The 25,532-nt window shown below is 45.0% G+C and overlaps 1 protein-coding gene across 3 annotated transcripts in view; it reads left to right on the forward strand.

Annotated features, from left to right (window-relative positions):
• Positions 1–25,532, forward strand: part of ARHGAP44 (Rho GTPase activating protein 44) — a 240,285-nt gene that overhangs the window by 107,629 nt on the left and 107,124 nt on the right. For all 3 annotated transcript variants that reach the window (XM_030208087.1, XM_030208088.1, XM_030208089.1), the window contains exons 2-4: positions 10,553–10,592; positions 22,249–22,353; positions 23,364–23,440. In XM_030208087.1, the coding sequence (XP_030063947.1) occupies positions 10,553–10,592; positions 22,249–22,353; positions 23,364–23,440 (222 nt within the window). The remainder of the gene's footprint in view (positions 1–10,552; positions 10,593–22,248; positions 22,354–23,363; positions 23,441–25,532) is intronic.

A 25,532-nucleotide genomic window follows, 5' to 3' on the forward strand; every position in this document is an offset into this window, starting at 1 on the left:
TTATTAAAACGGACTTGGAGAAAATCCACTGTTTATTTCTAAGATAAGCAGCATAAAATATATTGTATTTTTTTTTGAGGGGGGGGGATCTTGCCAGATACTTGTGACCTGGATTGGCCACTGTTGGAAATGGGATGCTAGGCTTGATGGACCTTCGGTCTGGCCTAGTATGACAATACTTATATGTACTTATATATCACTTGCGTTATGTCAAGTGCTGATAATAAATAATATGCCTCTCTTAGAAAATAAGGGTTAATTACGTAAGGAAAAATTGCACGTGGATTCAGCAAAGATGCGTAAAAATGATCTTAGTTATAATACATGTGATAAACAGGTCCTGCCAAAGTATATGCAACCGGTGTTAGTCCTTGTGTGTGTGATTAGTTAGATAGCTGCTTCTTCCTTTATGAAAATCCGTACCTCGGTCCCCATGCATAAAGGATGACAGATGAACGGTTTCTGGCAGGATACCTTGGGGAGTCTTATCAGCCCTGATTAGCTGCATGCACTCAGTATCCATTTCCTCCCCTCCCCAATCTCGTCACATTTCTGGAGCGTGTCCTGCTAGCGCCAGGCTTTAGGACTCTGGGATTTGTGTGTGTGTGTGGGGGGGGGGGGGGGGGGGTCCCAGCTTATCTTCATACTTTTGCTGTAGTTTTCACCTACACATACAAAATTAGCAGAAGTGTCATTCAGTGATGGACTTGGCAGCATTTCCAGTGCCTGATGGTGTCAGTAAGGGAATTCTCCAGAGTGTGCGCCAAATACTGTTAATGGTCAACAGATTACTGCTGTGAGTATTGGTTCTGTTTTAGGGACTTTTCTGGGGTTTTTTGAGGGGGGGGTCTCGAAAGCTAATCAAAATATATATTAAGGTAGTTGAATAAAAAAAGGTATCATCTTATTTTCTTTTCTATGTTTTGATTTATTTCTATTTATTACCTTTACAAGTGGTCTAACACGGCTACCACACCACTATACACATGCTAGAAATGAAACAAAATTTTAAAAATTTTAAAATCATGGTTTTTGTTCCATCTTTGAGGGAAATCCCACCACAGTCATGAGGGCAAACCAAGAGAGTGCAGCGAGCCGCAAGACGTGAGCTGATAGTGGAAGAAGCAATCTTTGTTGAAGGAGTCGACATAGACCATGTTGGTACAATCAGGGGCGTAGCTAGGTGGGGCCACGGGGGCCTGGGCCCCTGTAGATTTGGCCCTGGACCCCCCTGCCGACAACCCTCTCTACACCCCCCCCCCCCGCCGTCAACCTGCCATTGCTGTCTTCTACCTTTGCTGGCGGGGGACCCCCAACCCCCGCCAGCCACGGGCTTCTTCTTCCTTCGTTCTGTTTCTGAGTCTGACGTCCAGCACATTGTACGGTCAGGACGTCAGACTCAGAAACAGAACGAAGGAAGAAGAGGACCTCAGCTGGCGGGGGTTGGGGTCCCCCGCCAGCAAAAGTAGACGATGGCGACGGAGGGTTGGCGGCGGGAGGGGGGGTCGAGAGGGTTGTCGGCAGGGGGGGAGGTCAAAGTTGGTGGTGGTGGTGGTGGCAGTGGGGGGGTCGGCAATGGTGGGGGGGGGGTAAAATGTGCCCCCTCACCTCCCGCCGAAGTCTGGCTACGCCCCTGGGCACAACTGCCAGCATCAGGGGTCACCAACAAATGTCACAAAAGACACCAGGTACCTTGTCCATTGTCAGGCTCACATAATTGACAACATCAGGTTCTGATTGTGGACCAGGTATTTATGGGTCCTTTTACAAAGGTGCACTGAAAAATAGCTTGCGATAGTGTAGGCGCGGGTTTTGGGGGTGCGCTGATCCATTTTTCAACGCACCTGGAAAGAAAGTCCTTTTTAAAATTTTTACCAAAAATGGACGTGCGGCAAAATCAGAATTGCCGCACATCCATTTTGGGTTTGAGACCTTACCGCCAGCCATTGACCTAGCGGTAAAGATTCACGCGGTAACCGGGCGATAATGATCTACGCGCATCAAGTGCCACTTGGAGTGTGTCCGATACGTGCATCCAAAAACAAAATTTATTTTTCAGACGTGCGTATCGAACACGTGCCAAAAATGAAATTACAGCAAGAGCCATGCGGTAGCCGTGCAGTAACTCCATTTTAGCTCACGTTGGGCACGCGTAGACGCTTACATGGCTTAGTAAAAGGGCCCCTCAGTTTCTTATGTCCAATCATCAAACAGATTTTGTTGCTTGCTGCTTAAAAAAAAACACTCTGTGACTTTTTTTGATGACCCCTGACATATGCAATTGTGCCAAAAGTAAACAGAAGATCACCTCCCTCATTATTTTTTGTCAGTACTTCTTTCTCAAAAGAGAGCACCCTAATATGTAATTAAACCTTGGTATTTTTCGTTACTGTGCAGTACGTTCTTCCATTGATTTTACATGATTTGTAGAAGGAAACTGTAGAGATTTATAGCTGATTTTTAAAATTCAGCCCCACAATTGTGCTGTTCTCAAATGATGTTCTTAGCTATTTTCTCTTTGAAGGTGGCTTATCTAATGACGACTTGCTGTTAAGCTTTTTAGCTGCGTGGCTTCTGTATCTGAAATCAATGGCTGAATGAAGCTGGAGTAATATGCAGATACCTAGCTTTTCATAAAGGGGGTCATTTGCTCTCAGTATGTATGCTGAATCATATGCTTTACTATAAAGATTCTTGAAATGCTTAGGATTTTAAAAATCATTTACAACTCAAAGGAAAATACAAAGAAACCAACATATTACCAAAGGTTCATTACAAGAAGCATTTCAAGTCAAAAGGCATTAGCACACATTACTAGGGAGAAAAAAGGAGAAAATGTAAGAACCGAGAAACCTTTATTGCCATATATGGTTATTTTACTGTGTATTTTTATATTTTGATGTCATATTGAATGCTATATTTATTTTTGCCGAACGTCACGCGGTAGGCGTTTTTAACTAAGCACACGTTGGTTGAAAAAGGGCCCTTAACTGGACAAGTAGAATCACATAAATAATTTCTATATATATAGTGCTGATACAATTTTGAATTAAAAATCTGGACCAATGAGGAAGTGGTTGTATTAAACAAATGTGGACTGGTGTCCCAATGTTGTAACTCTTTGAGGCCCTTTCACAAAGTTGCGGTAAAAAGTGGCCTGCGGTAGTGTGGGTGGGCATGTGAAAATTACCGTGCACTGAGGCCATTTTTACCTGCCTGCTTAAATCCCCTGGGACAGCCTAATTGATGATATTCAGTGGCACTTCACCGGGCGGTGCTGCTGAATATAGTCTCTGACTTACCATGCCCAGAATAGCCAGGTCAGGGGCGGTACATGGGGTAGTATCAGAAGGCTGTGATGAGAGGTCATGGCAGCTATTTTAATGATGCAGCCGCTAGGGGCAGAAACAGGTGGGGCTTGCTCCTGCACATATCGCCCCACTGGACCACCAGGGAACTGAAGTAGGCCTGGGAAAGCCTATTGTGACGGAGGGGGGGGGGGGGGGGGTGTTAGGAGGGGTGGGGAATCTCGATGTTGCGGACTGGGGGAGAGAAGGATCAGAAGGAGGGGGTGTTCTGGGGGTGGGGTTCAGAGGGGCTAAAGCACCATTTGTAGGATTATGTGGCCAGGACCTGCATAAGCTCTGGTGGCCGCTGCCGGTGCGATTAGCACTTTATATTCAATGCCAGTGCCTGGACCAGGGGCGTAGCCAGGCTTCGGCGGGAGGGGGATCCAGAGCCTGAGGGGAGGCCCCCCGGCGCTGCCGACCCCCCCTCCCCCCGGCTAATGTCGACCTCCCCCGGCGCTGCCGCCGCCAACTTTGACAACCCCTGCTGACGATCCTCTTGACCCCCCCCCCCCCGCCGCCAACCCTCCCCTCCGTGGGCTACCTTTGCTGGCTGGGGACCCCAATCCCCGCCAGCCGAGGAGGTCCTCTTCTTCCCACGAAGGCTTCGTTCTCACAGAAACAGAACAAAGCGGGCTTCGTTCTGTTTCTGTGAGTCTGACGTCCTGCACGTACAACATACAGGACGTCAGAAACAGAACAAAGCCTTCGCGGGAAGAAGAGGACCTCCTCGGCTGGCGGGGATTGGGGTCCCCCACCAGCAAAGGTAGCCCACGGCGATGGCGGGGGAGGGTTGGCGGCGGGAGGGGGTCAAGAGGGTCGTTGGCAGGGGGTCCAGGGCCAAATCTACAGGGCCCAGGCCCCCCTGGCCCCACGTAGCTACGCCACTGGCCTGGGGCTAATTTAGCCAATGAGTGTTTTAAAAAATCTTGACTGCCACCAGCTGAATATCGGGCCAGTAAGACTCTTAAGGCAAAGTAAGCAGTTTCTGTTAAGAGTTCACATTGCATCTGTAATTTATGTGGAAGGGCTGAGCGGAAGAACAGTGGCAAGGGCAAAATTTGTCAGTTCATATGACTTTTTTCCCCAGTTTCCAGAATTTTTTTTGGTTTCACATAATGGTTTTAATAAAAATTGTTTAAGGCATTTAAATTGACAGTATAAGTTAATTCCTAGCTTAATGGGTGTTAAATCGATTATGTGCACTAAAGGACATAGTTGTCATCTTGGGCTACTTTTAAAATGTGTCATTTTAGCACAGCTCCCATTTTATGCAATGAGATCTAGTTACTAATAACTGGGGTTATAACAGTAAAATAACATGTCTTACAGTAGCCCATGTTGATAACCTCCCCCTGGTGTGTGAACAAATCAAATCTGTGCTGAGAAATCCACATCCCTAATGTGTGTAGTTGAAATTCACCTGTACACATGCTGTTTGACTCCTTGACGCAGACACACCCATAGAATGGCTGTTTTTAATTTTGCTCTGTGTGTGCATGGTGTGAAACCCATGTTTACTTACCTGGCATTTGAAGCGGCCACGTTTCAGTCAGGCTATTTCATCTGGGTAAAAACCAATGGAAAATGCCTTTCTGAAACTCTATAGAGCCCTACAAAAATGCAAGTAACAAGCCATCATAGGTGTCCCATCCCCATTTCAGAGGAATACAGCAATCATGAATGCTTGGAAAATAGAGGAGAATTGTCATTCAAATGCACTTGTCTGTGCTTATTAGCTTGCAGTGAGTACAGACTGGAGTACAAAACGTTTGTTTTTAATCATCTTGTGGTTTAGTGATATGCACAGATGTACAAGAAAAATGAAAAAAATAATACTGCTCTCTAACGTTTAACAGCTGTGGTGTTAGCGCTGTGTGGTGATTGGCACACAGACACATGTGCACAGACACACCTGAATGTGGGGGACACGTCAAAGGTCAGAATTTAGCTTAGCCTGTAATACTGTGTTATTGTTGTGTTGAATATGTAACATATCAAATCACAACCCATTTCAGACCTTTCCTCTCTTCTTCCTGCAGCAAACATGGCCATCTTTGCTCCGGTACCCTGTACTTGTGCTCACATGCATGCGTTTTAACATCACAATTAGGACTGTTCATATTCCTGGTATACAGAACTCCATTCAGACTGTCTGTCTCATTTTAAGTTTGCAGAGTTCTGGTTGCTCGCCCCCACGGTAGACCCATGCAGGACTCCACTAACCCCTTCGGTTTGGAAGTTTGGCCCCCGATGCTTGGTAGCTGATTTTGTCATTGTTGTCGTAACCTACCATGAAGAAGTATATGGGAGCACTACAAAGGTTCCTGGACTTCTGCCGGACACACACCTTTCACTAATCGTCCTGGTTCACAGCCAGGGTGATCATGCATTATATATTCACTGGTAAACACAGGGGCGAGTGTTGTTCCTGCATGCGGTCGCAACTAGCGGGGATTAGCTTCCTCTTGAAAGCATCCAGTACTGATAATCCCACAAGCCATTTCACGATCAAATAGCTCAAGAAACGGTGGACAGCTAAAAGTCAGGTGCCAGACAGGACGCATCCCATTACGCATCAGTCGTTAGCACAGCAATGGGGATCCCTAGAGAAGATTTGTTTTGACCACTTTGAGACCACCTTGTTCAGATGTGCATGCTCATTAGCATTTTTTGGGGCCTTACGCGTCAGTGAGATAGTTCTCCCTTCTTCCACACAGCATTTCCCCACAGGGCTGTTATTTAGCCATATTGGTGTTGAGGGTGGTCACCTGCGCATATTCATGCCCAGGTCCAAGACTGATCAGAGAGCCAAGGAGTGTTTTATCTCCATAGTTAGCTTATTTTCTATTTTCTACCTCGTGGCGCTTCCCTCGCAGTAGACGTCAGTGCGTGCACGCTGCATGCTTACCGCCCGGTTAGCGCATGAGACCTTACCGCTAAGTCAGTGGGTGGCGGTAAGGTCTCGGGCTAAAAATGGACGCTCACTGGTTTTTATTTTGCAACATGTCCATTTTCCAGCCCCTAAAAAAATGTCCTTTTCCGGGACGCGGTAAAAACTGGCCCAGCGCATGCAGAAAAGAAACGCTCATACTGCCGCAAGCCACGTTTTGCCGTGGCTTAGTAAAAGGGCCCCTCAAATAGCGTAGGTATGCTTTTCTACTTCAGTAGACCTGCCCCTATGTGTGCTTTTAACTACATTAAAGGAGAGCAAGTTTCAGACAGGCTATTTTTATTTGGGTAGAAACTAGAGAATGACACGGGCACAAAGTTTGTCCCCGTCCCCTTGTGTTCTGTCTCCGACCCCACCCCATCCCCGCAGGTTCTGTCTCTGTCCGCCCCATCCCTCTAGGCTCTGTCTCCATCCCTGCCTCATCCCCGTGGGCTCTGTCCTCATCTGCAGAAGCCTTGAACACTTATGATTTTATATTTAAATCTTTTTATTAAAGTATAAAAATGAACAATATGTTGTGCAACTGTTGTGTATAAATTATAAATAGACAACAATAATAACAATGAGCAGTGGAGGAGTGGCCTAGTGGTTAGAGTGGTGGACTTTGGTCCTGGGGAACTGGGTTCGATTCCCACTGCAGGCACAGGCAGCTCCTTGTGACTCTGGGCAACTCACTTAACCCTTCATTGCCCCAGGTACAAATAAGTACCTGTATATAATTTGTAAGCCGCATTGAACCTGCCATGAGTGGGAAAGTGCAGGGTACAAATGTAATATAAATAAAAAAATAAATAATAACCCTCCTTCCCACCACCACCTTCCACCCTTCCAACCCCAACAATAGGTGATTTCTACTACACCAAGTAATCCTAATTCACACTGTTAAAATGTCCAGGGGGTATAAAATACAACCCGTTCTATATGCCCTAGAGGGGAAAAATATGCCCTATGAAGCACTGTTATGGTTTTTTAATCTGTGGATAAATAAGAAATCATCAACAATCTCAGGATTCAATCTAGCTCTCCTGTCTTCCACAGTCTTTCCTGAACTAGAAGATGTGCGATGTACAGGATACCCCATGCAAATTTTGCTAGTTGTGGCCAGTATGTTTTTCTTGTTTTTCCAAAAAATCTAAATATCTTTGTAGGCATCACTTAAACATAAATAACAATCCAGTTTATTAACAGGCTTCAAAGTAGAAAATGACACAGGGACAAAATTGTCCCCGTCCCTGTGGGCTCTGTCCCCATCCCCGCCCCATCGGGATCTGTCCCCATCCCCACCCCGGGAGCTCTGTCTCCATCCCCATCCCTGCGGTTACTGCTGTTCCCCGTCCCCATGTCATTCTCTAGCAGAAACCTCTGAAAACTGCCATTTCAGGCTCAGTTTAGGTCTACGGTGTTGCAAGTAGGAAGCTGTCAATACTGCAACATTAGCACTTCTATGTTTCTATGAAATAATCTCCAGTAATGCACAGATTTACATCTGCTCTGAGGCAAGTACCCATGTGCACACACATTGGACAAAGTTACACACGAACGCTGCAACTCTGCCCCTGTTCTGCCCAAATTATGCCTTGGTCACCGAAAAGTAAGCATGCTTATCAGCACACATGCTGCGCCACTGGACTGCTTCCTCCCTGGGACGCGACCAACCCGTTTGTGGGATGCAATCCGCTTGGCTCAGGTCCGGCTTCGGTGCTATGGAACTCTCTGATTCCGTGCTTGGCTCAGGTCCAGCTTGGTGCTATGGAACTGTCTGGTTCCGTGCCTTCCTAGTCGGCGGCCATCTTGTCAGATAGCTTGCACATTTCAGGTTTCAAGGCGGCTAACATTATTTGCAGAAATTTCTACAGAACAGGCAACAATTTATTTATTTATTTATTTAGATTTTGCTCACACCTTTTTCAGTAGTAGCTCAAGGTGTAAATTTTAAGGGGCTTCGACGTTAGCTCCAGAACTTAGTACAAGAACAGTGCTAGGCAGATTTCTACATTCTGTGCCCTGAGAATGGCAAGGACAAATCAAACTCAGGTATACATATAAAGTATCACATACCATGTAAAATGAGCTTATCTTGTTGGGCAGACTGGATGGACCGTACAGGTCATCATCTGCTGTCATTTACTATGCTACATTGGATTTTTTCCCCTACAGTCCTCCATCAAGGGCCATGCATTGGAACCCTATAATCATGGATTCTAAGTACAGCCATTATAACCGAAAGGACAAGTTACCCAAATTGTGAAGGACCAAAGACACAAAGGAGGGGCTACATAGAATCCATCAACATATATTGACTCATCAACATGTATTTGGGATGGATCCAACCTACTTTCGAAATATCCTGCAGTCATATAAACTGAACCGAGCACTGAGATCCGAGACATCCTATCAGCTCTGCCTACCTTCCGCGAAGTCATATAATTACGTAGATACAAAACTATGGGCCTTCTCTATCGCTGCCCCATCCTTGTAGAATGTTTTACCCGGATACCCGAGATCATGTGAATATATTCAACAATTCAAGCAGTTGCTAAAAATGTGCCTGTTTGTAAAAGCCTTTTTGGCTACATGAACACTTAACTGTTTGACTTGTTATTTCTTTTCTGTGTTTTTTTGTTTTTTCCGGATACATCCATTTTATTGATCATGCTTTATCATCATATGTTCATCAGTTGTTACGTGTTTAAGACTATGGGCTCTGTTTAGTAAGGTGCGCTGGCAGTTTTAGTGCGTGCACAAAATTAGCGCATGCTGTGTAGGCGCCAATAGGAATATTGTGGGTGCCTACACAGTTAGCGCGTGCTAATGGTTCGCATGCGCTAAAAGCACTAACGTGCCTCTAGCACGGCTTAGTAAGCGGGGCCCTATGTATGTGACTGTTGTTACAGGTGGGATGTAAATGTAGTAAATAACTAAATAGTTCTGTGGGGAAATACACCTGCGTAATTTGATACGGACGCAGTTAGGAGCTATTATTCTAGGCTACATTGTTTGCCAATCATGGTACGGATTCATTTTAAGTTGTGTGTATGGTTTTTTAAAATTTTGTCAGGGAAAGCCTAGTGGTTAGTGCAGTGGACTTTGATCCTGGGGAACTGAGTTCGATTCCCACTGCAGCTGCTTGTGACTCTGGGCAAGTCACTTAACCCTCCATTGCCCCTGGTACAAATAAGTACCTTAATATATGTAAACCGCTTTGGATGTAGTTGCAAAATACCACAGAAAGGCAGTATATCAAGTCCCATTTCCCTTTCCCTATTTGAGATTCTACATGGAATGTTGCTACTATTGGAGATTCTAGGTGGAATGTTGCTGCTATTGAGATTCTGTTGCTACTTTTTGAGATTCTACATGGAATGTTGCTACTATTTGAGATTCTGTTGCTACTGTTTGAGATTCTACATGGAATGTTGCTATCCCACTAGCAACATTCCATGTAGAAGCCTGCCCTTGCAGATCAGCAACGCGGACGCGCAGGCTTCTGTTTCTGTGAGTCTGATGTCCTGCACAAAATAAGTACCTGAATATATGTAAACCGCTTTGAATGTAGTTGCAAAAACCACAGAAAGGCAGTATATCAAGTCCCATTTCCCTTCCCTTTCATATATGATGAATTTTTTTAACCATGCTGCATAGTGCCAATTCAAGATATAATACCCCAAATTAGTTTTTATTGTGCCTTCCAAAAGTACCTAAGCCAAGGTCAATTGTACATTTCTCTGCATCTTTATTATATCAAATAGCAGAAATTTGGAATTTATTACCTTTATTCCTTAGGGCCTGCAGATGTTACCTGAGTTTAGGAAAAACTTGAAGGCTTTGTTCATAAATTTGGCCTTTCAAATTATGACCTTAATTAATATTGGCAGTTATGTATTTTATTTTTAGTGCATTTCTGCCATTTCAGGGGGGGCACTTACTGCCACCCATTGAGGTGTCTGTAAGGGCTCCCGTGCTAACCCAGTGGTAACGCTGCCCAATTACTACCAGGTAAGCACCAAAACTACAAAAATATAAAAACTTTTTGTAGTGCCAGAAATGGCGCAAGCTGGGGGGGGGGGGGGGGGGAATTACCGCTAGGCTCCTGCAGTAGTTCCGGAGTAGCGAGCATTGGCCCCTTAATCAGTAATAGTGAGATTGCTGCGTTAGTGCTATTTCTTGATGTGATTAATTTAGGATGACATCTGTATTTTAACCCCCCGTTCATATTCTGTTTTTAATTTGTGATTTGTTTCTCATTTTTTAGGGCTGAAAAAACTGAGGTCCTAAGCGAAGATCTTTTGCAGGTAAAACCAGCATTCCCATCATTATTCGTGGAGTCTTGTATCATGGGAATGGGGGTGGGGAGGAGATTTTCTCTGCTTGCGCTTATTGGAAATTCTAGAGTACATTGACCACATAGCTGTTCTTTACCCTGGGGTAAAGTTTTCCCATTGTTTTGAATTAGTTAAATATAATCTCATGCCACTTGACACGTGGACAGAGTACGGTTCACCACCACCCAGCGGTGGAGAGAGGTCATGAGTTTTCATCAAAAGCCAATTTGAATAGGTGGTTTTTGAGAGATGCCTTAAACTTGGGGAGAGTAAGCTCAAGGCAGAGCATGGAATGGAGGGAATTCCATAGGGAAGGGCGCTGCAGTAAAAAGCACTTTAGTCTTGCAGTGGCTGGTGCGGGGATGTGTTGGAGTTGGTCGTTCAAGGACCTTAGGCGTCTGGGGGGCATGTATTCAGTTATCAGTGATGACAGGTATTGAGGGATCCCTGAAGACAGAATTTTATGAGTCAAAATGAGGATTTTGTGTTTGATGTGATAGATGATTGGTAACCAATGGTGTTGGATAAAGAGAAGAGTAATATGGTCATATTTCCTGGCATAAGTGAAGACTCATAAAGCTATATATTTATATATATATAATTGATTGATTGTGTTTTGGTATATTATTATGATTGTTATTTATTTTTTCACTAGGAAAAAAGGCCCGTTTCTGACACAAATGAAACAGGCGCTAGCAAGGTTTTCCTCGGAGTGTGTGTGTTCTACAGAGTGTGTGTGAGAGTGAGTGTGTGATAGAGAGAGAGTGAATGTGTGAGTGTGTGTGAGAGTGAGAGAGTGAATGTGTGAGTGTGTGTGACAGAGAGAGTGAGACTGTGCGAGAGTGTGTGTGTGTGAGAATGAGAGTGTGTGCCAGGGGCCCCCTCCCACTTTCAGGGTCCGTCCGCCCCCCCCTCCAAGTTCCAGGTTCTGTCCCCCCTCCCACCCACCCAGTTCCTGGGTCGTTTCCCTCCCCCTCCCTCCCAGTTTCTGGGTCCGCCTGGCCCCCCTCCAAGTTCCAGGGTCCACCCTCCCTCCCACCCACCCAGTTCCAGGGTCGTTGCCCCCCTCTCTCCCTCCTTCCCAGTTCTAGGGTAGTTGCCCCCTCTCTTTCCCCCCCTTCCCCTCCAGCCAACCACCTGCAACGTTGTGAAGCTGACTCCGTGGCTTCATTGAAGTGAAGGGTTCGTAAGGTTCGTCAGATTCGTCAGTCTGTTACCATCTCTCAGCCCTGCCCTCACGCCTCTGATAGGTCCGTCGCCCTCGACGTCAAAACGTGATGACGTCGAGGGCGGCGGACCTATCAGAGGCGCAAGGGCGGGGCAGAGAGAGATGGTTACAGAGCGACGAACCTAACGATCCTTATGAACCCTTCACTTCAATGAAGCCACGGAGTTAGCTTCACAATGTTGGAGGTGCCTTTTATTATAGTAGATTGTACATTCTTGATTATTTTATGACATATGCTTTGAATCTGTTCTCTGATCTGTGCAGACTTTTTCCTTGAAACAGCAGAATATGTACGTTAATCTAAAATAAAATTTATTATAACTTGGCAACCTTTTATTTTTCAAAAATCCAATCTTTATGTATAAATTTGTATGAGAGCAGACAGCGCTAATTGTGGTTATGGGTTCTGAAGGGACTAAGAAGGAGATGATAATGACAGAGTCTGAGTGGGTTCACTCCATTTTCAGGGTTTAAGATAGTCAGACTGAACATGGACGGATTCCCGTGACTCAAAGATTTGCATCATCTGAATGCTCACCTGAAAAGTACACACCGTTGCATCTTGGTGCATACTTACAGCATGCTACATGGCTGGAAAATGGCCATTTACATACATTCTTGCAACCTAAAACTAGACGGCTCGTTGTAGAATTAACCCATTGAAGGGCAATTTAATAAACTAAGCGCTAATATTTATACATGCAGCAGTTGCGCATGTCAAAAACAAGTATTCTATAAGCATGCGCAAGTTTAGTCTGGAGGCCCCTGACGGGCCCATTTCTCTCCCATGTTAACACCCTCTTTGCGGTTGTGCATGAGAAAAGTTAGGTGCTCAGTTTACAGAATAGGAGCGTAAGTTATGTGCGCAACTTATAATTAGTGCCAGATACTGCTTATTAATGCCAGTTATTGGTACTTATCTCAGATTTAGTGCCAATTAGCTAATTTTGTATATAACTGGGCCTATTTTATAACTGGGTGCGCAGTTGTGCACCTAACTTCAGGTGCCGTTTATAGAATGTGAGGGATAATGGGGGAGATTCTCTATATGGCACCTAAAAAAAATCAGAGCTGATTTGGAATACTAGCTAAGCGTATTCCATAATCGCTGCCTATATTTAGGCGTGGTATATAGAATACAGTCAGTTGATATCTCAGCGCCTACAGCTACGTGCATCCATTTAAACCAATGAAAATGCCATAAATCCTGGTGCATAGATTTACGCGCACTGGGCCATATTGTATAACTGCGTGCATAAATTTCGGGATGCCCACAAAAGGCCCATTTCCCCGCCCATAACTACACCCCTTTTGCCTGCACGCGTTAGAAGTTCGGTGCACTTTGTTACAGAATACGCTTAGCGAGTTGTGTTTATAAATTCTAGTTAGTGCTCATTATTGCTTGTTAAGTGCGGTTATCAGCGCTTACTAGCTTGTTAAGCTTGTTAAGTTATGCGCATTGTTATAGAATGCACTTGGATTTCAGCGCAGATCTCTAGGCATGCTATATAGAATCTGGGGGAATGTCTAAACACAACATCTGTCTGTTTGTCTGTATATATGCTATTGAATATGCCATCCGTTTGAGAGTAATGATCCTAGGGAATATTACAATATTACATGCAGTGTATTGGCTCAGAAGACTACAGTTTACCTCACTGAGCTGAATCATTTTAGCATAATCTGAAATTGCTTCTGCAGAGCCCCAGGTCTGAGTCAGTATGGAGAATGAATTAGCACAGGGGGACCTTTGGGGGTGTAACAGATATTCTGCATGTTTAGAGAATGAGCTGTGTAGAGTAAATGTAATAAAGCCTCACACAGTAGAAAGGACTGGGAAACTGAGGCTTTTAACGGTTGCGGATTAAGTTTACAGTCAGAATGGTGAGTAAACACTTTTAAATGTCCCGATGCTGTGTAATGAGAGCCTGTTCTTTAACAGTATCCAGCCCCCTGGATTCCATTGTAGAATACTAGCATAACCTGGTATTGGCACTCGTAAATCTAGCCACCCGCAGCCATAAACCTGGCTTAACTGTGGGTGCGTAAATATGGTGAGGGTATGCATAACGTATAGTTTTCAGTATGGTACGTGGATTAGCAGGAAGTAGGCCGTGTCTCACCTATACTCCACCTGTGCCTTCCTTAATTCCAACGATAGGCAGATCGTTCCGGTGCAGTCTTTCAGATACCTAGATATGATCAGGGGCGTAGCCAGACACCCAATATTGGGTGGGCCTGGGTCCAAGATGGGTGGGCAGAAGAACTCTGCCTTGTAAGCATATGGTAAAAGGCACGAAAGTTTTCAAAAATGCTGTCTTGCGAACTGCAGATTAAGTGCAAAAGCAGTACAGAAAAGTGCTTTACCATGCACACAACTTCCCAAGGAAGCAGAACCGCAGCAAAGAGAAGGGCGAACTGGAAAACTAAAAAGCCAACCAGACCCTCAGTTTAAGGCCTCGGCACATGGAATTCTGCACTTCATAAACAACCACCACTCAAAACACTCTACCATGACTTCTCTACCATGACTTTTAACATGAAAAATACACACTGAATGTAAAACAAATCTGTGTTTTCTCTCCCGTCTCCCCCTCATAAGAACAATGGTACTGTCTCAGGGACTGCAGCCCTTAACCCTTTTACTGCCACATCAACCTTAATACTTTACAAGCTTGCTCGGCTGGTTTGCTGTTGGAAGAGGGGAGGAGGAGGAATTGCTTGTTTTAGGATCATGTTAAGTCTTTTCCAATCTGCTATGAACACCCGGTGTCCCGGAGAAGGCAGGCCTATGCGATCAGTGCCGATTTGAACCCACCTCCTCCTCCTAACTTTGCCCACGCTGCAGCATCGCACGGCGAGGGGATGCTGTCACTTCTAACCCTGCCTGGCGGCGCTCCAAGCTCACATTGATTCAGTAGTTGTAGTAGTGCAATCATTAGTATTCTTCCCAGACGAATCCGGGAAAACAATTCCTCATCTATCATCCTCTCAGTGATAGTCCTCCGTCGTACCTGCTACCCCAATCATTTAGAATACAAAGACACCCGGTACAAGCAACACAATAAGGATGGGAGGGGAAAAATAAGTCGGTGCGAGGAACCAGGCAAGAGGCTGCAGCACAGCCGGGTGTTCTCCAGCCGAGCTACAACACTGGCGGCAGAAATTTCCTTGTGGCGCCAGTCTGAATGCCGCGGGGAACGGGGGTAAGGCAAGGCAGGCATCCTGACTGACGATCGGCGTTGGGGCGAGAGAGAAGCAGAGCACTCAACAGTTTCAGCAGTAGTCGTAGCAGTGGTGGTGCGGTGCTAGAGGGGCAGACTTCCTGACCTACAAATTTGGCTGGTAATCGGTCGCAGTCTCGCAGGTAGTTGAAAATAAATAATGCTGCGTGTCGACTGCATGTGTGGCTGTGAGCAGAGCCAATGAGGCTGGGTGGCAATTTCCTTAACGGCTGTGCACTCCTCCCACTGCAGCCTAAGACAGAATTGATTGGAGGATCAGGTGAAACTGGGTGGGCCTGAGCCATGAGGCCCACCCGTAGCTACGCCTCTGGATATGATTATAGATTCTGCTCTCTCTTTCAATGGTCACATATCCGATGTAGTGTAAAAATCGTTCTATTACTTGCGACAACTACGCCCCATCAGGAATTCTATAGATAACGAATCCCTACACACCTTAGCATACGCCTGTATTGCTACGTGATTTGATTTTTGTAATATTATCTATACTGGCATTACAAAAACTAATTTATATTAATTATTATATTTATTAGTTTAGATATTTTTCCAAGTATACAACTTGAATACTGCAATACAGGAATAGGAAACAATAAAACATATAGTTTGATTTAAGTAAAGCTTTTTCCTTCGTTAGACCACAAATAGAAGAGTATTTGTGGGGGAGGATATAAATTTCAGGAGAAAAAATTAAATATAAGAAGAACAAAAATTAAACATAATCAATTTAGCATAGCAGTGGCGCCTGGCATAATATTATACAACCTTTTATCATTAGACAGTAAACTATTAATTACTTTAATATTGTCTTTTGATTTATGAAGGCACTCAATTGTTCCAGTTGAAAAAAGACATATTTTAGACCTAGGTATTTTACCACACATTTACGTGGATAATTCAAATAAAAGAAGGCGCCTAGATCCAAAGTGTCTTTTCTTAGTGCCAAAAAAGATTTCCTTCTTTCCTGTGTTTGTCTAGTGATGTCGGGATACATCCATATTTTTTTCCCATAAAACAGGGATTGTGAATTTTTAAAGAACATTCTTTTCACTGCTTCCATATCTTACAAAAACTAAAACGCTTACAAACTATTCAGAACACAGCTTGACCGTATTATGTGTCGAGCTACTACTACTACTACTATTTAGCATTTCTATAGTGCTACAAGGCGTACGCAGCGCTGCACAAACATAGAAGAAAGACAGTCCCTGCTCAAAGAGCTTTCAATCTAATAGACAAAAAATAAATAAAGTAAGCAAATCAAATCAATTAATGTGAACGGGAAGGAAGAGAGGAGGGTAGGTGGAGGCGAGTGGTTACAAGTGGTTACGAGTCAAAAGCAATGTTAAAGAGGTGGGCTTTCAGTCTAGATTTAAAGGTGGCCAAGGATGGGGCAAGACGTAGGGGCTCAGGAAGTTTATTCCAGGCGTAGGGTGCAGCGAGACAGAAGGTGCGAAGTCTGGAGTTGGCAGTAGTGGAGAAGGGAACAGATAAGAAGGATTTATCCATGGAGCGGAGTGCACGGGAAGGGGTGTAGGGAAGGACGAGTGTGGAGAGATCCTGGGGAGCAGCAGAGTGGGTACATTTATAGGTTAGTAGAAGAGCCTCGAAATATGATAGGGCCACTCCTCTCTTACGTCGTCTTCACTGGATTCCGATAGACTTCAGAGTGAAATTGAAAGTTCTCATTCTGACACATAAAGCACTTTATACGGCAACCCCATCTTACCTTGTGACTTTAACTATTCCATACACACCAATGCGAACGCTACGTTCACTTATAGACAATAGACTAGTAATACCCCCACCGTCAAGGGCTAGATGGGAATCAACCCGTGCATCAGCATTCTTCTTTTTATCCCCAGCATTATGGAATTCTCTGCCTCAGCCAATTAGTTTAGAACAATCATATTCTTTTTTTTTCCGTAAAGCTCCGAAAACGTAGTTTTATCAAACAGCCTTTGATATGTAACACTATATTTTAGTAGGAAGACCGCACAGGTGCTAAGAGTGGTTTAGACTGTTGTTAAGGAGATGCTAACATTAGATAATCATGGGGTCCTTTTACTAAGGCATGCCGAAAAGTGGCCTGCGCTGGTGTAGACACGTGTATTGGGCGCGCACAGGTCCATTTTTTCAGTGCACCTGCAAAAAAGGCCTTTTTTGGGGGGGGGGGAGGGGGCCGAAAATGGACATGCGGCAAAATGAAAATTGGCGCACATCCATTTTGGGCCTGAGACCTTACTGCCACTTAACGGTAAGGTCTTACGCGTTAACCAGGCAGTAATCATCAGTTCACGTACAATGCCGATTACCGCCGTGCCGGAAAATATATTTTATTTTCCGGTGCGTGTAGTGGGCACACTTAAAAAATGAAATTAGTGCCGAGCCATAGTTCCGAATTGGCATGCGTTGGGCACGCATAGGTGCTTACGCAGCTTAGTAAAAGGGTCCCTATGTATGACTTAGAAGTGAGTGCCTATGTTATTATCATTGGTACGGAAGTTTTCTTTGTTCTGTCCTATCATTCAATGGAATTTCTAGTTTAAATTAATCTGTGTGTTATTGTACAATTTCTGATTTGTAAACCGTTCTGACTTCCTATGCAATAAGTGATGGTGTAGTAAATAAATGATAAACGATATGAACACCCCCCCTTGCCTTTCTGCGCTGTGCCACTTATGTGCACCCTTACAGAATAGCGCTTTACCTGCAAAAGTGCTGATATTCTCTACATTTACATGTACATGTAGTATGTAAATGTGGGAACCCAGTTATACCATTAGCCAGGGACAGTGGAATATATATTTTGTTTTGAAGGACCAAACATACCAAGCTCTATCCCTGCCCTTCATTTCCCTGGTTTCTGATGCAAAAAATTGATAGGGCCTTGGCCCCCATGTCCCACCCATTCTTCTGTCTATGGACATGTTTGATAATACCTCCAAGGCTGAAATCTACATGTTATGGAGGCCAGGCAAGGAGGAGGAACAAGGAAGCCAGGCGTGGAAGATCTGGAGGTTGGTAGCAGTAAAGGAGATCAGGGAAGTGCAATTAAGGTAGAGAAATGAACCAGGTAAATAGAGTGCTTACCCCTCCCCCCCAACCTCCCTATGCAGGGAAACTACCCAGATCACTTGCTACACTTCTCTACCTGTGTTGAATCCTCTAAAGTCAGCTGTCAGCATATAGTACTAAGCCCTAATCAGATCAAACAAGGAAGATATGGGGAATATAAAGAACCAAATATGGAATTTCTCCTCACTGCTCTTCCATCAACTTTATTGGTTGAGCTCTGGCAGCGTGGATGGTGCACTGGATGAGTTGTGAATTAGCGCTCTCTGGGCTCCTTTTACTAAGCGGTGCTAAGCCCGGGTTTACCGCTCGCTACACAGGAATTACCACTGGACTACCTCAGCAGCCCAGCAGTACTTCCACCCCTAGTGCGGCGTCATTTCTGGTGCTACAAAAATGTATTTATTTTTGTAGCACCAGAGTGTACCCAGCAGTAATCAGGCAGTGCCATGTGCTGCCCAGTTAATGCGGGAGTCCTTACCGCCACCTTCAGTGGGTGGCGGTAAGGGCTCCCCCCTGAAATGGCCTGGCCCGGCCATTTCCTGTAGGAAAGTGAGACATTCCTTTTTACCGGCTGCGGTAAAAGGGGGCCTCGGCGCGCTTGTAAAACATGCGCCAATGCCAGCGCCCACCCCCTTTTGCCACGGCTTAGTAAAAGGGGCCCTCTATGCCTAAAGGTTAATGTGTCCTAGATGAGCCAGCTTAGTGAGATAAAGAAAGACTCGGACTGTAGATTTCCTCTTTCCTAGATGCAGTACCTCTAGAGCACAGACTGGTTTATTCTGGGATCTCCAAATTTGAGACCTCTTGAAACAGAGACAGTTTAGTGAGTAAAGCAAATTTCCTAGAATATGTATGCTTAACGGGACAGCTCAGGAAACAGTGTGCGCTGAAGCCAAAACTACTGCAGGACATCTGGCCACACCTCGCATTAGTGCTATTTCACGGTAGCCCTTTCACCCTTTAGTAAAGGGGCCCCTTTATCTCTAATTAAAATTGCCATCCTAACTCTTCTGGGCAAAAGCCCCTGGAGACGCACCTTCCGTGCGGGAGGATTATTGCATATGTAAACCTCTTTGTCTGCCTTAGCTCCTCCAAGGCTGTTACTCTATCCTCCAGTGATTGGAATCTTTCCCTGAGTGCTAGGAGCAATTCACACCAAATATATACATACATAGGACCTCCCATCAACTGGAAGATAATCAAACATGTGACGCTCAGTGAAAAAAGCTGCCGGTGTCAGTATTGAAGAGTTGTTAATTAAGTTGCTAAGGGAGAAACAGTATCCAGCTTATTTTTGAAGGAGATTACCGGCCATCTTCCGACACAAATCAGGAGATGGCCGGCCGTCTCCTGAAGCCGGCCAAATCGGTATAATCGAAAGCAGATTTTGGCCAACTCCAACTGCTTTCCGTCGCAGAGCCGGCCAAAGTTCCCGGGGGCATGTCGGAAGGGTAGCAGGGGCGTGCCGGGGCGTGCTTTAGAGATGGGCGCCCTCAGCCGATAATGGAAAAAAGAAGGGCGTGCCTGGCAAGAATTTGGTCCACTTTATTTGGTCCCTTTTTTTTCAGGTCCAAGTCCCAAAAAAGTGCCCGAACTGACCAGATGACCACCGGAAGGAATCGGGGATCACCTCCCCTGACTTCCCCAGTGGTCACTAACCCCCTCCCACCCTAAAAAAAAAACAACTTTAAAAACTTTTTTTGCCAGCCTCTATGCCAGCCTCAAATGTCATACTCAGGTCCATCACAGCAGTATACAGGTCCCTGGAGCAGTTTTAGTGGGTGCAGTGGACTTCAGGCAGGCGGACCCAGCCCCCCCCCCCCCCCCACCTGTTACACTTGTGGTAGTAAATGGGAGCCCTCCAAAACCCACTGTACCCACATGTAGGTGCCCCCCTTCACCTATAAAGGCTATGGTAATGGTGTAGAGTTGTGGGGAGTGGGATTTGGGGGAGGATTTGGGGGGGCTCAGTAGCCAAGGTAAGGGAGCTATTATGCACCTGGGAGCTATTTTTATTATTATTTTTTAATTTTTAGAAGTGCCCCCTAGGGTGCCCGGTTGGTGTCCTGGCATGTGAGGGGGACCAGTGCACTACAAATGCTGGTCCCTCCCACGGCCAAATGCCTTGGATTTGGCCGGGTTTGAGATGGCCGGCCTCAGTTTCAATTATGGGCAAGAACCGAGGCCGGCCATCTCGTTTCAAAAATGTGGTTGGCCCTGCCCCTTCGCGACGCCGTCTTCGGAGATAGGCGCTCTTAGAGATGGGCGTCCACGATCGAAAATGCCCCTCCACGTCTCCCTTAAGATTGCTAGTTTTACAGAACCTTCATTCTTTGTGACTCATGTTGCCTCAGAAGTTCATGCATATCCTCATCTGCAGAGTCCCGTTTTCTTCAGGACTGATACGACCACTGGAACTGTGAAACTTTGTGTCCTCCCAAGACACATGAGTATAATGCAGAGTGTCTTGTACGCATCTTGGTGCGTTACTACATTTGCTTCTTTTTTTCATAGAACATCTACGATTTGTTAAAGAAGTCATGTGTTCACCTGAAAACACAACTCATGTTTATTGTACAAGTGGGAACAGATTATTTCTCATGTAACCAAAAAAACCCTGTTGGGTTAATTATTTATTTTCTAAGATGGCACTGTTGTGCACCAAATATTGTTCCTATTCAGTTAATTAGATATCGTCACAAAGATATCATGGTCCCTCCCCTCCTAGCTCTCTCCCATGATTATTAGGAAGGTGTGGGAGAGAGGGCTTCCACTCAGGCCCAGATGCACAAAACCTAACGAGCCCACAACTTGCGTTTTAAACTGGTTCCAGCCAGTTTTTCACCTCGGGCATGCACTAAGGGCATTTTCCCTGCCATGGTAGCAGGCAACGAAAACGGAATGCAAATGATTGAAAAGCTATTATAATGAGCTGCACTACCGTTTTTCAGATTCCCTTACCGTAGGAACCCTAACGAGATGTCTGACCTCTTGTTAGGGCTCCTGTGAGGGAATCGGAAAGGAAAAGGGCCCCCAAAAAAGGTAAAAAAGAAAAAAAAAGCAGGGAGCGCATGTGAGGGGCATCCTTTAAGGACGTACTCTCCCTGCGCTTCTGAGAGACGTCTTTTTTTCGCATTTTTTTTTTAGCTCTATCGGCGCTGGTGTTTTTCCCCCCTTCTATTTTGTCTTCGCCGCCCCTCCACAGCAAAACTTTTATGTTTTCCTGGTTGCCGGAGAATCGGGACGTCCCTTTAGATTAGGCTCCTCTTCCTGGTCTCTTCAGCCAATCAGAGCGCGTTTCGCTGACAACAGCCAGCTAAGCCCGCTTTGATTGGCTGAAGAGACCAGGAAGAGGAGCCTAATCTAAAGGGACGTCCCGATTCTCCAACTCAGGTACCGAAGGACTAGAGAATGCAAGTGAGCTACAACAAGTAGCTCATTTGCATTCCCTATCGTTGATGCATTCCCGTTCCCTACCGATTCGCTATGGAATCGGTAGGGAACGGGAATTACCAATGTCTTTAATGCATCTGGGCCTCAGTACAGAGCTTGATGGGGAACAGAAAAGGACTTGTGTAAATGGGCCCAATTGCAGGTTAAATGAAAAGCAAGAAATGGCGCTGCTTTCCTGGCACCGTCTAGATGGGGGGGAGGGGGGATTAAGAGGGAAACGAGCAGTAAATTACTGGGGATGGGGGGTCGGGGGAAGGACTGTGGATATAAACATGCCTGCCTGCACTGAACACTACAGTGTTTTTTATGCCTTAGTTCTCAGGACAACCGTTGGCATTTTTCAAACAGCTTTTAATTGGTGGCCCAGAGCATAAAGAACAAGGAGTACAGGAGACCCTTAACCATCTCTAGGCCACTGTTTAATTTATTCTTGCCAGTGAGCAATGCACAATGAGATACAAATGTACAGTGGGTAGGGTGCCCGAAAATAGGTATGGCACGTTAAGGAGCGTTTGACAAAGAAGCCATGATGTAAAACTCTTAACGAGAAGATGATGGTGTTAAAATAGAAATGGCCAGAGGCATCTGTGTTTGGAAAATGAGTTTTGAAATCTGATTCCTGCAGGTGGAGAAGCGGCTGGAACTGGTGAAGCAAGTTACCCATAGCACTCACAAGAAGCTGACAGCATGCCTGCAGGGGCACCAAGGCGTGGACTCGGACAAGCGATCCGTAAGTTCCTGATTCCATGTTTTCTTCCACAGGCTGTAAGAATAGAAGGACTGTTTTGTACCTTCCTAGGCCAGGAAATGCTGCAGTCTCTTGTAGATGATCCTTTGTCAGTTTGCCAGCACCTCTGTGTAGCCATAAGACATTCAACTGTTCTATATAGGTTTGCTACAAGTTTCCTCAACGGTCTACAGTTCTGAGCTATCCTTAGCTTCTGATCCTTTTTATTTTCTTATGTTGACTATTCTGTGTAGAATTATAGAATCTGACTTAAATTTTACTACTAATACTACTACTTCTACTACTAATCATTTCTAAAACGCTACTAGACTTATGCAGCGCTGTACACATTATATACAGGTACTTTTCTCTGTCCCTAGGGGGCTCACAATCTAACTTTTTGTACCTGGGGCAATGGAGGGTTAAGTGACTGGCCCAAGGTCCCAAGGAGCTGCAGTGGAAATTGAACCCATGTTGCCCTTTTTCAGCAGCGCATAATAGAATTTGCGCGCATCACTTTATAGAATACGCTTAGCAGGTTGTGCTCATAAATTCTAATTAATGCCAATTAGTGTCAGTAATTGCCAGTGACGTGGCAATTATCAGCACTGATTGGCTTGATAAGATAATTAAGTTGTGTGCACAAATCAGAGTATGACCTGATTTACGCACATAACTCCAGTCGCACAATATAGAATCTGGGGGATATTGTTTGACTCATAATGCTCCTACTGTAAATCTAGTCTGATTGGACCTTTGCTGTTAAATGATAAATGAGAGTGAAGGAGCTCAAGAGGGGAGGGGAGGGGACAGCAGGTGACTTCTGTTGCTTATTGATGTCACACAGGGTTCCACCATACCTGTTTAACAGAAGAGTGTAAAAGAGATTATCATGTTCAGTACAGAGATTATAGAAATTACATTAACTCAGCGGCATTTAAGGCTCAAACCTTCCCCAATAATTCATTAGACCATTGTTCATAGATGAATGAATTTTTTTTCTTTTTTTTCAGAAAAAGTTACCTCTGACCACGCTAGCTCAGTGTTTAATGGAAGGATCTGCAATTCTGGGAGATGAGACGCTGCTAGGGTAAGCTGTTTTGGTATATGCCGAGAGATCCCGACACAGAGCAACAAACTTGACTCTGCCTGTGCTTATAGTGGAAGGTCTGTGAGTGCAAGACTAGAAGAAAAGAAAGAGGCAGACCCCACTAGGGGAATGCCGCCCACAAAGGGGTGGAAGGCCAGCTAAGAACAAAGGGGAAGGGAGGGAGGGGACGGGGCTAGAAAGAGCAGGGGATAGAGAATAGTTGCGGGGGAGAGGGAGCGGAAAGAGTTAAAGGGAAAAGGACAAGGAAGGGGAGGAGGGGCGAGATGGACAATAAAAGGTACAGGTGAGGGATCAGACAGTCCTTTCAGCTAGCCAGCACATTCTACTATACATTCCTTCCCCAATTCTGTCAATAAGTCAAAGCGGAGAAGAAGAAGAGAGTTAAAAGAAATTCAACCCTGTCATCTTGTTTACAAATCCAGAGCCACGGTTGCCCCTTTTTCTGTCAAGCTGTCCTTAGTGTCTTGTCTGTCCATAGGGTCTGTCTGTTCACTAGAGTGTAAGCTTTTGCAGAACAGAGAGGTAAGCACAGCTCCTCCCCCCCCCCCCCCCCAGCTCTCCTCCAAGTGTCCAAGCAAGAAGTTAGTTGACAATTATGTGTGATTGAAAGCAGTTTTAAGGCCAACAGGGTCATTTTCTTGGATATATCTCAGTGGCATAGCCAGACCTCAAATTTTGGGTAGATGCTAAAACTGAGCATGTGCCGAGTGCCAGCATTGGGCGGCTCACTAAAGCTGGTGCCAACTGTTGAGCTGCACTGGAGAGAGTTCAGGGCACATTTCTAGATCCCTAACATCTGCGGTAAGGGTACGTCGCTGCTGAGTGGACCCCAGCCCACCCAGGCCTACCTGTAGCTACGCCAGTTTAAAATACAGGATACATATATACTTTGAAAGATCACCCAAACACACCCAGAACACTGCACCTTAAATCCCTGCATGCTGTATGTATAAGTAGTGCCAGTTCTCAGCTAGGCTTTATATATGTGCATGTGGATTCTTAAGTGTAAATATATCATGCAACTCTAGTAAAATCACCTTCAAAATTTAGCTGTCCAAATTTGACTTGCTTAGGTAGGGACTCAGACTTATTTTGAAAATTAGCTCCTGTGCTACTGGATGAAGCAAGACCTTGCTAATTATGGTGTGGAATTATTTTTATGGGTGGTGGGGGGAGATGTCCTTGCAAGTTTCCCATGGTTCTGCAAGAGCCTGAGGTGAAAGACCACTGTAGGAAAATGCAAAAAAAAAAGGTTGTAGCAAACAGTAATGAACATAAAATCCAAGAGAAGATGGAAGGCTGATTCAACAGACATGTCAACAAGCAACATTCTGCACACTTTGAAATGGGAGCTGTTATGTGCAATACTCTTCACTTTACTTCAGAGTCTCACTGTGCTGTTTCTGTACAAAATCAGTGCATTAAACTGGATGCTCAAGTAATACTGCCCCCATTGGGCAGGGTGTCCTAACATTAGGAAGCTGAAATGCATACAAAAATGTAACTGATTTTGTGAGTGGCTTTTAATTTCATGAAATTAACTGAAACTTTCCATTTCTTTTCCTCGCCGAAGTAGTGAGAATAAAGCCTACCGCTAAGCTTTGGCTGATTACAGTCAAGCCTGTAATTAATGCATTGAGTGTATCATTAGCAGCATCACCGGGGTCTCATATAAATTAGGTTGTATGCTTCTTTCCCACTATCTGTGAGGGAGGGAACATGGCTGATGGGCCACAGATGGATTGTGTGCCTTGCAGGTTGGCAAGTGCTCCGCCTTAAGGTTGACTGCTGAGGATAGGTTGTGAGAAGCATGCTGTGATGGTAACAGTACCATACAATACAATACAATACAATATTAGTCATTATGCACCGCCATCACCTTAATAATTGGTTCAGCATGGTTTAAAAAAAAAAGAAAGAACTAGCACGACACTAGAAATTACAATAGTGAAATAATCACAAAACGTAAACGTGCAGAGGACTGAATCATACCGTGAGTCTACTATTAACAACAAATGTGTCAAAATACAACACCTGCATTCAGGCAACTGGAATACACATTGAGGGGCAT

The sequence above is a fragment of the Microcaecilia unicolor genome, chromosome 6 (assembly GCF_901765095.1).
Source record: "Microcaecilia unicolor chromosome 6, aMicUni1.1, whole genome shotgun sequence".
Lineage (NCBI taxonomy): Eukaryota > Metazoa > Chordata > Amphibia > Gymnophiona > Siphonopidae > Microcaecilia > Microcaecilia unicolor.